The sequence below is a fragment of the Perca fluviatilis genome, chromosome 19, assembly GCF_010015445.1.
Source record: "Perca fluviatilis chromosome 19, GENO_Pfluv_1.0, whole genome shotgun sequence".
NCBI lineage: Eukaryota > Metazoa > Chordata > Actinopteri > Perciformes > Percidae > Perca > Perca fluviatilis.
In genome coordinates this window covers 28,123,746-28,140,753 of record NC_053130.1, presented here as the reverse complement: position 1 = coordinate 28,140,753, position 17,008 = coordinate 28,123,746, and the positions used below count along the sequence as shown (strand labels likewise).

At 41.7% G+C, this 17,008-nt stretch overlaps 1 protein-coding gene across 4 annotated transcripts in view; it reads left to right on the top strand.

Moving 5' to 3' along the window:
• dntt (deoxynucleotidyltransferase, terminal) overlaps positions 1 to 17,008 on the top strand; it is a 148,002-nt gene that overhangs the window by 57,896 nt on the left and 73,098 nt on the right. For all 4 annotated transcript variants that reach the window (XM_039784816.1, XM_039784815.1, XM_039784814.1 and 1 more), the window contains one exon: positions 2,952 to 3,054. In XM_039784816.1, coding sequence (XP_039640750.1) covers positions 2,952 to 3,054 — 103 coding nt within the window. The remainder of the gene's footprint in view (positions 1 to 2,951; positions 3,055 to 17,008) is intronic.

Below are 17,008 nucleotides of genomic sequence, written 5' to 3'. Positions count from 1 at the left end.
TGAGAAGACTGATCAGAGATGCAGCCAAGAGGCCCATGATCACTCTGGATGAACTGCAGAGATCTAAAGCTGAGGTGGGAGACTCTGTCCATAGGACAACAATCAGTCGTATACTGCACAAATCTGGCCTTTATGGAAGAGTGGCAAGAAGAAAGCCATTTCTTAAAGATATCCATAAAAAGTATCGTTTAAAGTTTGCCAAAAGCCACCTGGGAGACACACCAAACGTGGAAGAAGGTGCTGTGGTCAGATGAAACCAAAATCGAACTTTTTGGCAACAATGCAAAACGTTATGTTTGGCGTAAAAGCAACACAGCTCATCACCCTGAACACACCATCCCCACTGTCAAACATGGTGGTGGCAGCATCATGGTTTGGGCCTGCTTTTCTTCAGCAGGGACAGGGAAGATGGTTAAAATTGATGGGAAGATGGATGGAGCCAAATACAGGACCATTTTCTGAAGAAAACCTGATGGAGTCTGCAAAAGACCTGAGACTGGGACGGAGATTTGCTTCCAACAAGACAATGATCCAAAACATAAAGCAAAATCTACAATGGAATGGTTCACAAATAAACATATCCAGGTGTTAGAATGGCGAAGTCAAAGTCAGACAGACCTGAATCCAATCGAGAATCTGTGGAAAGAACTGAAAACTGCTGTTCACAAACGCTCTCCATCCAACCTCACTGAGCTCGAGCTGTTTTGCAAGGAGGAATGGGCAAAAATGTCAGTCTCTCGATGTGCAAAACTGATAGAGACATACCCCAAGCGACTTACAGCTGTAATCGCAGCAAAAGGTGGCGCTACAAAGTATTAACTTAAGGGGGCTGAATAATTTTGCACGCCCAATATTTCAGTTTTTTATTTGTTTAAAAGGTTTGAAATATCCAATAAATTTCGTTCCACTTCATGATTGTGTCGTGTCCCACTTGTTGTTGATTCTTCACAAAAAATTACAGTTTTATATCTTTATGTTTGAGGCCTGAAATGTGGCAAAAGGTCGAAAAGTTCAAGGGGACCGAATACTTTCGCAAGGCACTGTACATATACTCATGTTTTTCCCCTTTAGTCTTTGCTATTAATATTGCGGAAACTGTTTTTAAATAACAATAAAATAATAAATGTTTCTCTTTGTATATAGTTTATTGTTTTTCACAACAGTACAAGTCAAAACAAATGCAATTAGTCAAACAAGCCATGAGGCTGTATTTCTAAACACTCAACTGTAGGTTTTTTATATACAGTACAGGCCAAAAGTTTGGACACACCTTCTCATTCAATGTGTTTCTTTATTTTCATGACTATTTACATTGTAGATTCTCACTGAAGGCATCAAAACTATGAATGAACACATATGAAATTATGTACTTAACAAAAAAGTGTGAAATAACTGAAAACATGTCTTATATTTTAGATTCCTCAAAGTAGCCACCCTTTGCTTTTTTGATAGCGCTGCAAACCCTTGGTGTTCTCTAAATGAGCTTCATGAGGTAGTCACCTGAAATGGTTTTCACTTCACAGGTGTGCTTTGTCAGGGTTAATTTTTCACCGGTAATAAGACCGAAATAATATTATTAAAATAAAGAAATGAATACCATGATAATATCTAAATAAATGTTGATAGATGTAGCGTTATAGTTTAAAAAATATAAATAAACAAAAAATCAACCCAGCTTCCCTGGCCGAAATAGACCGAAATAATAAAATTAAAAGAAATACATATAAACCATGATAATATCTAGTGAATAATGTTGATTAAAACAGCGGTTATTGGGCTAAAAATACCAATAATAAAACTGTCACAAATTTCGAGTTAAGGGGGGGTTTCTTTCGTCGATATCCGACGGTAAGGGATTAACATGAATCTGACGGACCCCCACATCGAAAAACAACGTCAAGGGTACCCCTCTTTCGTTGAAACTTGACGCCAGGGTTTCCTTGACCATGCGTCAGACATTTGACGAGTAGGGAGTGAGACTGTGTTGATCTATGGGGTCGTGTTGCAGTCTCGATGGCCGCAAACGGAGCCCTTTGGCAACACGCCAATGTTTCGCTGCCTGATTGGGTCAGAGCAACAGGTGGAGCATACATGCTGCCTCCTGTTTACCCCGGCACGCGCATGCCCAGTATACGAGAATGTTGATGAGATATGCGGTTTGGGCGTGCTAGTTTAAACAGAGATTAGTTCTTCTACTGGAGCTAAAAACCCTTGCTTTTGGCTCAAAACTCAGCTTAAAAAAAAAAAAAAACATAGCAGTGTAAATGTAGCCTCAGTATAAAGCCATATTCCTGAGTTTAAAGTCAGAATTCAGAGAAAAAAAGTCAGAATTCAAATATTATTACTTGTACACGAATTAAAGGGCTACTGATATAAATTAAACATAGATCATCTTAAACTGCATCTACACAAATGGAGACATCACTGTCCTGAATGAATAACAGGAGTGAAAAGTATGTGTTGTAGCTGCTTCACTGGGCCGACTCCAGACAGAAGCTTTGGTATGCCTATTGTGTACAAATCTTACGCACATGCAGGGGTTCTCTGCTGAGCTTTTCACTGTAGCTGCTCCTGACTGATAATCACTTCATAATCACTTCCACTACAGCGCAGTTGTGCTGACGGAGAAAATACATTGTGTAAGCGCAGTCGGGCTCCATATGGGTATGCTTTATGACACTGATCCAAGCAGAAAACGATGATTCTCATAAAAGTTAAAGCTCTGACAGCTGAGGCGACAAAATGGAGCTTTTACACTTAACAATTTAGGACAAATAACTCGTTAGAATGATGAAAAAAAAAAGTCAATGCTGTTAGTGTTGCCTGTGCTTTTAATAGCTCCGTCTGCCACCTTTCCTGTTCATCAGTTAAGGGCTGTGACTCAAAGATAATTATTTTCTTTATTTCGTGGACACAGTAAGTGAGTAACAGCGCTATGTCTCTATCTCCAGGGGCAAGGAGTTTGGTCATGACGTAGACTTTATCGTGACCACACCGGAGCTGGGGAAAGAGAAGAGTCTGCTACCCAACATTATTAACGGACTGAAAAAGCAAGTATGTACTGTATGTTGTTTCCTTTTTTTTTGAGGATGTTTAGCTTTGTTGATCATCATTTGTGAATAAAATAATAAAATATACTTAGTAGGTAGCATCGGTTTATATTTTGGAAAAACAACTGCTGTATAGATTTATTTATACAAGGACAATATTATAGAATAAACAATAATGCAGATATCCTTTTAAAACCAGTAACAGCCCTTGGGTCCAAAAACGAGAGTTTTGACTGATGCATAAGGCGTCTTTTATTTAGTTTGCCAGTCCAGCATGACGTTCAGCATTCGTTAATTCATCGTCACCTTAGCACCGTGAAAACTGTATTGAAAATACAAACAAACGTTTCACACACGTGTTTTCACGGATACAAAATTCATTACGTGAACAAACATTAATTACACAGCAAAATAGACCATACATACATGCAAACAATTTCTAAATTACTATGAATGAAAACCCATCGTACCTCGCTGCGCTCCCCAAGGAATGCAAAACAATATATGATCGTCCTTTCTTCCGTCATGAAACGGGCGTCAAGTTCTCAAAGTTCATAAAAGAAACAAAATCTCAGATAAAATCCTGTAGGCACAAACACAGCTGCATGCCATGCACACCCGCCAGCTACCTTTCAAAGCTCATCCTCAATTGTGCAAAAACTACGGTGCCATTAAAGGGACACATTTCAAAATTACGGGTACACAGAATTTCCGGTCAATCATATACAAATATTTTACCCATTTTACTCATTAACTCCACAGCATATATTAAAACTCCAAAGTGGTCCTTTACAATCCCACCAATCATGTCATGGTAATTATAACACCAAATAAATCATGCATGATTCTAAAAATTATAAAGACCTTTTACTATCACAATATTGGACCATTGTGCAAATACGCATTGAGTTATGTTAATCTGATGAATTATGCGTGTGTCTCTGTGCATGTGTCTTTATGACTATTCACTTTCAAGAAGCAGCACTAACTTTTGAATGGGCCTCTCTATAACAGAAGGTTTAGATGGAGACTTTCCTGATTTCTGTTCTTATTTTCACTCTTCGCACTAAGCCATCACCATCCATAGAAGTTTCCACTACTCGCCCCAACTGCCACTGGTTCCTTGGGAGGATGTCTTCCTTTATAACGACCACATCGTTCACTTTGAGATTGTGCCTGGCCACGTGCCACTTCTGTCGTGTGGAAATGTTCTGAAGGTACTCCCTCTTCCGTCGGCTCCAGAACTGCTCAATCAAATATTGAACTTGGCGCCATCGCTTTTTACAGTATACATCCTCTCTCTCAAACTTTCCAGGAGGTGGAAGAGCTATCTTTGACTTCATTAGGATTAGATGATTAGGCGTTAAAGGTTCAACAGAGTTGGGATCATTTATTCCATCTACTGTTAATGGGCGGCCATTAACAATAGCCATGGCCTCGTAAAAGAGTGTTCTAAGGGAGGAATCATCAAGCCTACCTAGACTTTGAGCCAAAGTAGCATCCAACACACTTCGAATGGTGCGTATTTGGCACTACCAAACTCCACCAGCCTGACTTGCTGATGGGGCATTGAATACAAACTCGCACTGATTCTCAACCAGAAACATTTCCAAAGCCTGATTTTTACACTGTTTAAGTGCTTCTCTCAATTAATTCTTAGCTCCTATGAAATTCCTGCCTTGGTCACTGTACAGTTGGCGCACTCTACCTCTTAGGCTGATGAGGCAACGTAAGGCATTGATAAAAGAGTCAGTGGATAGATCTTCTAACATTTCGATGTGGACACCTCGAGAATAGAAACAGGTAAATATCAAGCCGTACCTCTTGTACTCTTTCTGATACTTTTTAATGACAAATGGTCCAAAGCAGTCCATTCCGCAGTATGTGAACGGGGCAGATGCTTCAATGCGCTCTTTAGGCAGGTCAACCATACGCTGTTCTTCTACCGGGCGCCTCAGCTTCCTGCATTGAACACACTTGTGTATCAGCCTCGCACCCAACTTGCTGCAACTCATGATCCAGAGTCCGTTTGCTCTAAGCTCCATTTGAGTTTGACTTCGACCTTGGTGGCATAATTGAGAATGATAATGTGACAAAACAAGCTCGGTGATATGGCTATCTTTGGGTAGAATGCGCGGGTGCCTAAATTCCTCACTAAGAGATGAACACAAAGTATGCCCTCTTTAAGAATGGGATCGAGGCAAAAAAGGGGACTAGAACGTGGAAGACTTTCTCCTGTTCCAAGTGCCTTTATCTCTCGACTAAATGCTTGCTGTTGAACAAGCTTTATCACCGCTTTGGCAGTACTCTCATGCTCTCCGACAGTCACAACATCAGTTTGACACTTTAGTCCAGACGCCAGTCTCTTAATTCTCGCCACTACCTTAAGGAGTGTTGTCCAAGAGGATGACCTAGACAGACGATCAAGCATGTTCGTGCAATCATTCACTCTTATTGCAAAGGCCTGAATGGTTTTGACCTCTGGGTCACCAACCAACAGGTCGGGTGACGAAGTAGGTTCCGAATAAACCTCTTCGTTCCACAAAAATTCAGGGCCCGATAGCCATGTTGTTAACAGAATGTCTGATGCACGGAGTCCCCTAGAGGCGTGATCGGCTTGGTTTTCTTCTGTATCAACATAATGCCACTGGCTCGGATTGGTGTACTCTCTTATAAGCTGGACACGATTGGCCACAAAGATGTGAAATCTCCGTGCTTCATTATTGATGTATGCTAGAGTGACTTGAGAATCTGTCCAGAAGAATTCCTCATCAATCTTCATGTTTAGCTCTGATTTCAGCAGAACGCTCACTCTGGCTGCAACCACAGCAGCTGAAAGTTCTAAACAGGGAATACTTGTGATCTTTGATGGTGCAACCCTAGCCTTTGCCATGACGAAACTGCAATGAACTTTATTCTGGACATTCTTATATCGAAGGTAAGAACATGCTCCATAGCCTATACTGCTAGCGTCTGCAAAGTGGTGCAGTTCTACACTCACAATCTTGCCAAAGTCTTGTGGATGATAACATCTTGGAATCCAGACTCCTTTCAGGCCTTGGAGACCAGCCTTCCATTCCTCCCACCGTGGGAGCAAGTCCTCAGGAAGCAGATCATCCCATCCAATGCTCCGACGACATAGTTCCTGGAGAATGCACTTTCCACTCAGAACGAAGGGAGCCACAAAGCCCAGAGGATCATACAATGACGCTATGACCGATAGAATGCCTCTGCGTGTGTCTGGCTTGTCTTTCAAGGTTATATTAAATCTGAAACAATCACTTTCAATTAGCCACTGAATACCCAGTGCATATTCCACTGACACTGAATCAGGGTTGAGGTCAAGGCGTTCGACGCTTGACGCCCTTTCAGATGCCTCGACACAATGAAGAGCCTCACTTTCATTGGAGTTGAATTTGTGGAGTCGTAAGCCTCCTCTCTTGCACAACCCTTGTGCTTCAACTATCAGTTCACAGGCATCCTTAACTGTGGGAACACTCACTAGCCCATCATCGACATAGAAACTATTTTCGACAAATGCCACTGCAGAGGGATAATGTGCTTTGTATTTCGGTGCCAGGTATTTCAGGCCGAAGTTAGCGCACCCTAGAGACAAGGCGGCGCCAAAGAGATGGACTGCCATCTGATATTCCTTAGGCTCACAATCAAGGTCTCCATGCTCCCACCATATAAACCTCAGATAACAGCGATTGTCAAGGGTGACAAAGAACTGATGGAACATCCTTTCAATATCACAGATGATGGCCACCTTCTCCTTTCTGAAACGACAGAGAACTCCCAGCAAGGAATTAATCATATCGGGGCCTGTCAGCAAAGTGTCATTCAATGAGATGCCACGAAATTTAGCTGAACAATCAAAAACGACTCTCAATTTGTCAGGCTTCTTCGGGTGGTACACACCGTGGTGGGGTATGTACCAAACAACCTCTCCGACAGAGGCCTCTGGGACTGACTCTGCGTCACCTTTGTTGATCATATCCTCCATGAATGCCTTGTAATGATCATAAAACTGTTGATTGGCCTTCAGCCTCCTCTTTAAGTGCTGCAGACAAATGATGGCCAACTTCTTATTGTTAGATAATGAAGGGCAACTGTGGCCTTTAAAGGGGAGGGGCATCTCTAGGTGACCGTCCTCTTTCTGCCAGATGGTTTTACTAAGAATCTGTATGAAGCGCACATCATCTTGTGAGACGCCTTTTCCCTCAGAATTCCTCTCGCTGAAGTCAGACTCCAGAACCTTTAAGACATCTGCGGGTGATGGAACTGGCATCTCTTTCACTGCAACTCTGTGTACAAATATTTGACTTCCCTGCCTATCCAAGTGGGGATTAGCTGCCCCTATAATACTCCATCCCAGCTCTGTCTTCTGTGCGAATGGTTCATTCTCACCACCAGTGATGACCTCAAGGGGAGCTAAAGCTGAAGGACAGTCATAGCCAATCAATAGTCCCACTTCACACTCTTGAAGGAATGGCATCTTATTTACGAGATGTTTAAGGTGAGGCCACTGCGACGCTGTGGTCCTGGTTGGTATGCAAGACTTATCGACAGAAATAAAGTCACGTGTGTATGCTTGCCGTAACTGTATGCAGTTGTCAGAATGAAAACTTCGAACTTGCAAACCACACACACTTTGACTGGCTATAACTGTGTCCACAGCAGTCATTGTGCTAAGCTTCAACTGTAATGGTTGAGAAACTACATCCAGCTCTCTGACAAGGTCTTCCAAGACAAAAGATGAATCACTCTGTGTGTCAAGAAGAGCATATATAAGAATTTCCTTCTGAGGTTCTTTAACAGATGACAAAAAAACTGGGACAATACTTGAGGTAGCAAAAGCATTCTGAGTTACTACATGGGACAAAACTTTGTGGACTTCCTGATTTGCTTGTCCTTCTTTGGAACCAGAAGTGAAGCTTCTCTTTGCCGTTTCACCGACTCTCTCCTCTCTCTCTTCATGCAAACAGGTTGGATGGCGTCGGCTACACACTCCACAGGCATGCCGTGTTTTGCAATCTTTAGTTATATGTCCTTTACGCAAACATCCAAAGCATAGATAATTTTGATGTATAAATGCCTTTTTATCTCCCATAGACTTGGCAGCAAAGACTGGGCACTTAGCAGTGCCGTCAGCGCCGGCCCGAGCCTTTTGGGGGCCCTAAGCAGAATTTGATTTGGGGGCCCCCCCTCCCACCACGCGGAGTCACCTGTACTTGACGATTATTGACACAAATGTCACGCAATAATGTTACATTATAAATTAATACAGTGAGGTTATGTATTAATACAGTGACGGTTTATGAACTACTGTCCCCCCGGGGCACAGATGCATAAGAACCCTCCCCCCCTATTCTATTTGTGCAAAAGTGGATGCAAACAACGAGGGGGGGGTCTGGGGGTGCTCCCCCACAGAAAATTTTGAATTTGGTAGATGTGATTCCCTGTATTCTGGTGCATTTTGGGGATGGTCAGCTGGAGAAGGGCAATACCTAAATTTGTTCAGATTCATAGCCTTTTGCTTTTTGATTTATTAAGGTAGTGACTTCACGCAACTACTTGGGCTTCACATGGGGCATGTATACCATTATGATTATTCATGCCAATTTTATGTAAATATTGGTTTGAGTGTTTTCCCTATCATTGTATTGGGGGGGCGCCCTCTGTGAAAGAGTGAAAAAATGATATTATGCTATATATTGAACAAATTATATAATAATGTTATATATTCAACAACCACTACACGGATGCGTGAGATAAAGCTGTTTTCACACATAAAGGTAATTCACTTCTCGTTCCTCAGTTAAAGTTCAATTCATTTTAACTTTAGTCGCGCAACCTTGCCCCTATTTTCACCTGTTGCTGAGTAACGTACATTAACATGCCATGGCCAGGGGGCCCCAAGCAGCCGCTTAGTTCGCTTATGCCTTGGGCCGGCTCTGAGTGCCGTGCAGTTCATCCTTACAGACAGGGCATGGCAGCTTTGGCTTGAAGGGAGATGAACTTTCTGACTTAAATGCATGATATCCTGATTGATCTCTTGTTTTTGAATGAACTGTTTAGTGCATGTGGCAAAGAGCCACATGCACGTCCACACTACAACAGCAACAGTGACTTCCAGATCTAATGGCAGTCCTGATACATAGCAGGTTCCATAGGTTTTTTTTTCTTACCTAGATTGACTCAGTGAGAAACCTGACAGTCTTTGTTATCCACAAAACTTTTCATGTCTGGCTTGTACTCAGTTGTGGCCACTCAAAGCGACCCCTTTACACGTGTGTAAATGTATTTTTACCCCATCTAGTTTGAACTTAGCAGCGCTGACAATGGCAACAACTGTACCAAAGAGTGCTAGCTAACGCTAGTAAGCTGGGTTGCTAACCCTACATACTGTAATCTGGTAAAACAAACTTCAACATCATCGCAAGTTAAAGGGACAAAACAATAATTAAATGACATAAAACAGGAAAATATAACCTAAGGAGCAGGACGGGACTTAACAACTTCTTGCCTGAAGGTAACCTCTTGCAGTATATGTTTCAATACAAGTTGGTCACTTCTCCAACTTTCAGAAATGTACTCGGAAGCTCAGAGCAGCCCTTTTTTTTTCATAAAACTTAGAGAGAAAGGTGGTCCAAGGTTGAGCCGATTTTGTCACCTTTAATGGAAAGAGATTGGAAAAAGGTGAGTGAATGAGGTAAAAGAGAAAGAGTACAATTTGGCAGGTCACTTTAAGAACTTTTAGCCGGGCTTTCAAGGACCGTCGGCAGCCCCTTAATGGAAAATGGATCCAAAAAGGAGGGAGAAAAAAAGGAGAGGATGAATGTGGAAGAGAGACAGACAGATGGCGTCTGATTAGAGACAGAGACAGTGAGTAGAAAGTCAGAAAATGTGTGAGCGAGAGATAAAACACAGTGACAGACAATGTTAACGGCAGGCTATGTTTACTTTCAGATAATGGTCTAATTATTGGCTGTACTCAAACGATGACAATTATTTTGCTGCTAATATCACAGTAATGCGACAAATGTCAATGAGCTCCAGAAGTGTCTGATTAAAACCCAGTGCATGTAAACACATTTATCTAATTACATTAAACGGAGCTCCTAATCACAAATTGTGCAAACATAAGTCCAGCATGTTCATTTTTATACCCACTGCTTTTCCTTTGTCCAGCTTTCCGGCTTTATACAATTAAATGAAATTTCAATGCATTTAAAGGAAAGGGTAAAAATTCAAGTTGGTGTAAAATGATTTGATGTGTGATGCATAGATTCATTCCTGAGCAAGCGTGACTCACAAGTACAGAAGTAAATGTTACTTTCAACTTTATTTTTGTCCCCAGAGGGCAGCTGGTTTTGCAGCAAGGTACAATACATGAAAAACAACATAGTCATGCAATTCAGAGGGAGATGTTGGGTGGGGGGTGGTGGGGTGTACCAGTGGGCTAGAAGATCAACAGTAGTCAAGCACAGCATCAATAACATCAACAAAAGCGGCAGAATGAGGACACAGCCACAAATACCCACAATAAAGTACAAGTAACCAGACATGTTCAAATGCATGATCAACATCTCTTCCATCGTAACACAAACTGTCCCCATCAGCAGCATAGACATCATCATCATCATCGTCTCCATCATCACCATCATCACCACCATTATCACCACAGAAACCCCATCATATCGCTAACTAAACTATACACTTTGCCAAGTGAATTGAGGGGTTACTACCTCCTCCCCCGGACCGAGTATACAAGTGAAATGGCTGTGGGGATTGAAGGAGTACTTATACCAGTCCTTCCAGAATTTTTTTGTGATTGTTGCGGGCAAAAATCCTTGATTATGCGGCACGTTTTCTTAAAAAATGCAATGGAATATGCAGGATATTTATGCAATTGTATGTGATGAAATTGTGGAAACTTGCAAAAATTGCGGTGTTGGGACCATCAGTGGTGTTAAACCTGATTTTAACCAAAAGGCCTCGGATTAAACTGACCTCTGGAGACAAGACACACATGTGGCACATGTGCTCAGGGACAAAGCGCCTGAAACAAAAGACAGGCCTACATGTAAGTTCCACATCCCTTGCTCCAAACTCCTACATGAAGAAAGGAGGTAAGAAGGGTACAAAATGGCTGAATGACCACGAAGGAGTGGCCACAGTGGAAAACTCTAAGAACTACAACCTTGTAGTTCACACCTTCTCAGAGATCTCTGGATCCCCATTCACGGAACTTGCAAAAATTGCGGTTTGATGATAAACAGAAAAAAAAGTGATTCCCCCAACACCTTGCTTTTCGATGATGTTCATGTCGCGTAATTACGTCACTTCATAACGTTCCCATGGCAACAGGGGAAAATGGCTGCTCTTGTGTGAAGTAAACGCAACATTTTTCAACTTTCTGCTAAGATATATGTGACTTTTTTTCAACGAAAATGCGGGGATTATGAAATCATGCAAGCCCTGCATATTTTGCGCGGAAATCGCCAATTTATGTGGCGAAAGTGCGGCGTATTGGAAAAAATGTGGCCCCCGCATAAATATGCTGACTTTGGCTGATTATGCATTGAATTATGCGATGGCATAATCTCGTTTTTCTGGAGGGACTGTTATACCTGTTACGCTTAATCACAGGGAATCTGAGCCTAGAGCCAGAAGGCATACGTCCTGTTATGATAAAAATAGAAATTATTGTTTTTGCCTTGCCATTTGAGATTCTTAAAGAATCAGTAGACTTTAAAGCAGTGGTTCTTTTTCTCTCGTGCCCTCCCTTTAAAGCTGGAGAAATGTTTCATACTACCATTCAATGCACATGTTTATCTTATCACATTTTTATTAACCGCAACACGTTTGAGGAAACTAGTAACTAAAGAGACAAGTAGAATTGTATGAACAAGAACATGAACTGGCATAACATACAAAAGACGATAGGCCCTTCTGCTGTATTGAGGGTGAACTGGAGAGCAAGATAAGCTTTGACTGCTTGATGTGCATCACCAGTTATTCTTTTCATCCCTGTCACAAATAGGTCTATTTTGTACTTTACGTTGCTAGCAAATTAATCAGATGTTTTTATTTATTTACAGTTTTTTACAGCAGACATTTTGAATTGCCATGCCAGGAAAAGCACAGGTGGAACTAATGACATTTATGTTTCTGGTCCAGTACTTAATGCAATGCGTCTTGTATAATATGGACGCTTGGTCAGGTGCCTTTGTCGTTGTTATTGACGCTAAAAGTCTCCTTTGGCGTCATATAACTCGCTTTAACTAAACGCTCATTGTCGGGAATAACGGGACGGTTAAAGACAGAATTCCATGAAATGAACACGGCCCCTTAACTCAAAATATGTGGCAGTTTCACGGAATCGCAAAACATTCCGTGATGGGCCCACGGAAGAAGATTTCCGTTAAAAAAACACGGCCCCTTAAGTTAAGGAAAGGAGTTCAGGCACGGAAGCTAAGAAATGGATTTTAGTCACCTAAAAAAAAGCCCACCTAAAACGATCAATATCAGTTGAGGTGTATCCTATATTTAGAGTATTTTCACCGCTTTACTTTGCCGTCAGGCAGCGCTTTCCCACCGGGAACTGAAGCCGTTATCTCCATCCATGCTCTTTCAAAACCACCAGACTCCTTTGAGAAAAACAATAATTCAGCCTTGCAGGACACGGGAGTTGCTGGTCTACTGCTGGCTTGACCAGTTAGTTTGTTTGTGTTATTGTGTCACTTTGGTGTTTTTAAAGGGTTAGTTCGGATTCGAAAGTTACACGGTAACACAATCAATCTAAGCGATCGAGGAAGCGGTGGACCAGCAACTCCTGTGATCCGCAGGGTTAAATTACTGGGGGTTTTTTTTGTTTCGTTTTCACAGCACAGTGACTTGACATTGAAAGAGTTGTGGGTCCCTATAAACATCCCTCCTCTATAAACTGGTTGTGAAGCATAAACTGTAGTCGAGAGATTATACTGTACAAAAAAAATAAATAAAAAAACACCACACCGTGGCAAACTTACAAACTTACTGTTGTAAAATCCTGAGGTGTGAAATCCTGCCTCATAGCATTATAAATCATGGTGCAGTGCATCTAACAAGCCTTCAGTCTCATTTCTCTGTTACTCTATAAGTAAACTTTCTGCATCATACTCTGCAGCTCGTTGCATTGAATACCCACTAAGAAAATCAGCCGTAGTGTGACTTATCTAAACAACTGTATTGATTAAAATAGAAGCATAGCTGTTCAGTAAGATGGACAACTGAAAGAGAACCCCCCCCAAAAAAAACTTACACCAAATTGAGGTGTGTGCCAATCACACCACTGAGATTATGTCTCCCTTTAGAGCAGCCTGTTAAAATATCTGTATGAGTAAAGTCCCTATTAATGTCATACAGACAGTTATTATATCATATTTTTCCACTAAACGAGATGGCACATGTTACAGCAGAACTGGATCTGCAAAGGCTAATTCAAATGCACAGTGGTGGAATGTAACTAAGTATATTTACTCTAGTACTGTACTTAAGTACAAATTTGAGGTATTTTATTTGAGTCTTTTCCTTTCTAATTCTACTCCGCTACATTTCAGAGAAAAATATTGTTAATAAAGTACGATGCTTTATTATAAATTAAACTACCCAGCTGAAATGATTAGCCGATTTAAAGGAATATTTCACCGCTGGAAAGCTGAATATATCTTTAAATTGGGTCACTTATGTAGTAGAAATGTGAAAAAAAAATTTAAATTGGTGCCTTCTAGGCCGAGAAAAGCCAGAAAATGTGTTTTGGTCTTATATGGATGAAAAACACCAAATCCCAGAATGCACCTGCTTCGTTGCTTTGAGTCCACTCCCAAGCCACGCCTACCGCTTGACAGACCGACAGAGGCATTCAACTCAACTCAAGCGTGTTTTATTGTCATTTCAACCATATATACGAAACAACGTTTCATCGTGACTCAAGTGGTGTTACACATTTAACGACATTATATAAAAACGACATATGAAACAGGCTACATTTAGTACACACACTTTATAGGCTCCGTAAAGTTCAGCTAACGCATACTAGCATTAGCGCTTGGTGGGCTGTAAACACCGAGCATAAACACAGCCATGAATTAGTGTGTAATGTAGAATGGTCGGCATTTAACAGTCACAAACTCCACCAGCAGTTAGCAGTTAAATGGATACAAATCACCACATTTCTGCGCCACTCGGTGTTAACACAGCCCACCTCTTTTACCTGGCGACAGAGCATCTCTAGCTCGGAGGGCTAGCAGGCCTGGTAGCTGGACAGTCCGGTACACTATTCAGGCAGGTTTCCACAACAACAAAAACACGGCAGTCTCTGAACTCACGTGTCGTTGAAGTTGGATGTAGTCCAGTTTGTGGTCTAAATGAGCGGACACTTGCAAGCAGGATCAGTAAAGTTCAGCTAACGCATACTAGCATTGGTGTAGCTAAACACGGAGTATAAACACAGCCGTGAATTAGCGTGGAATGTCGAATGGTCGGCATTTAACAGTCACAAGCTCCACCAGCAGTTAGCAGTAGCTAGTTGGATTTTATTTCTACACCAGTCCGTTTAACACAGCCCACCTCCACGGGCCGGCGAGAGCAGCCTGGTAGCTGGATAGTCCCGGTTCCGGTACACTGTTGTTCAGGCATGTTTCCACAACAACAAAAACACAGCAGTCACTGAACTCAGTTTGGGATTTTCGTTGAAGGAGGATGTAGTCCAGCTTGTTGTTTAATGAGCAGACACTGCAGGATGGCTGGGACAGGTGGACAGCTAGCGTTAGCTTTCCACCTAGCCGATGAGGATGTCCCCTAGCCGGCTAGCGGCATTGAGCGACACCGCTGGTCTCCGTGCAGGCGAAGCTCACGTAGTGTGCCGAGTATTGCGTCTGTAATAACGTTTCCTCCATATTCTCCGATCTGTACCAATGTATCCCAGTGGTACACACGTCCGGTAGTTTGAATGCAGATAATTGTTGTAAATGTTTTCTGCTGAAAACCGAAAGCCTGTTTAGGCTAAGATTCAAGATGGCTGACAGTCCGTTTTCGGAATACCTCGGCCAGACTCGGCAGTCCAACCCCCTGTGGGGCTGTTGAAAACATACGGAAGTAGATCCTACTACTGGCTGTAGTCCTTTGCCTCTGGCCCAAAAATCTTCCAATGACGCAAAAATCGTCATTTTACGTCATCGGAAGATTTTTTCCAGGCCCCAAATACAGAAATCTCTCGTCTCAGGGGGACATGAGGGAGGGAGGCACGGTCATTCAGAAATACTATCGGGTTTCTACTGATACAAAGCTGAATGCTAAATCGGTGAAGTATCCCTTTAACTCTAAGTTGATTGACAGAACTGTTTTGTTTTCGTTTCCAGTATGTAAAATGTGAGGGTTTTTCTGCGTTGAATACTTTTATTAATTTTAGTACATGTTCCTGATGATACTTACATAAGTAACATTTTGAGGATTTGAGTACTTCTTTCATCACTGCAAATGCATTTTGGACAATATCACTTACAAAGAATGTACAATAAATGTCTTTCTATAAAAAAAAAAACTAAAAAAGAAGGCAGAGGATTTGTCAACACAGCTTTCTCCTCAGATAAATGCCTGGTCAGAGAGGGTCATCAGAGGAGACAAGTGTTTGATGAAGAGCATGGCCGCGCTGTCTAGCCTTGCTTTCGGCTTCTTCTTTTTTGTCATCTCTGGGTTTAAAAACATAAAATAAAACCCTTCTGTCTCTTTTTCATCCACACTTCCACATGCCTCCACTCCTTCAGCGGTCCATCCTGGCGATAATTACCTCCTACTTACTGTACGTTATCGCAGGCAGCTCTCACCTCTGGCAGCCACTTATGTTCACCATAGGCGGAAGGGAACGAGGTGAAGGTGTGACATTATGTGTGAATGTGCGGGGATAAGGAGCCAGAAGGGATGTGTGAGAGTGAATTAGGCGGGTAGAGCAGGTGTTAAAAAAGGCTTCAGGAGCTGAAGATGGGGTGGAGTCCAGTGTTGGAAGAAGAATTCAGATCCTTTACTTAAGTAAAAGTACTAATATTACTCTGTTACAAGTAAAAGTCCTGCATTGAAAATGTTACTTAAGTAAAAGTATGTAAGTATCCTCAGGAAAATGGAAACGGTCCAAACACTTCTGTCAATCAACTAAGAGTTTAATGGTCTAATCAGTTCAGCTGGACTTGTAAGCTGTTAATACAGCATGGAAACACTGCATCCCTAAAAGAAATATTCATCTTATTCACTCTTGTATTGAATCTTAGAAAGTGTGACACCTGCTGTTTGCTTATTGTGTTCCAGATTAGCAGGTATACTGTATCGCTACAGTGTTGAGCCTTCCCCTTGGTTTACTGTCTGAACACAGTGGTGTACCTCTGAAATACCTTTTATACACATTTGCATGTGCAATTAAGTTCTCAGTTGTCAAACTCTGCAGGACTTTATGATTTTCTACCATAACAAAGGAATTATTTGGGGAAAACAAGGACATGGCACTGTGGCATACAGCAAAATAATGTTGGGTAGTTTAATTTATAATAAATGTAGTATTTTATAAACTACACATGTTATGTGCACAAACATCTTAATGTGTAAAGTAACTAAAGCTGTCAGATGAATGTAGTGGAGCAAAAAGTACCATATTTCTTTCTGAAATGTAGCGGAGTAGAAGTGGAAAGTGTCATGAAAAGAAAAGCAGGGATGTAGTTTGATGTATCGTAGTGGGTATACTGTACTGTATATTTTTGGTCACCATCATAGACAGTTAAATGGACCAATAGATCCCGTTGCTCTGGACAGAGACCAGTGAAGGATATTAGAAGCACTTTTCCGGTGAGCGCTGAGCGTTACTGAGCAGCCTCCAACTGAGAGAGACAACGTAAATGTGACGTGAGCAACCTGTCTGAAAGTTG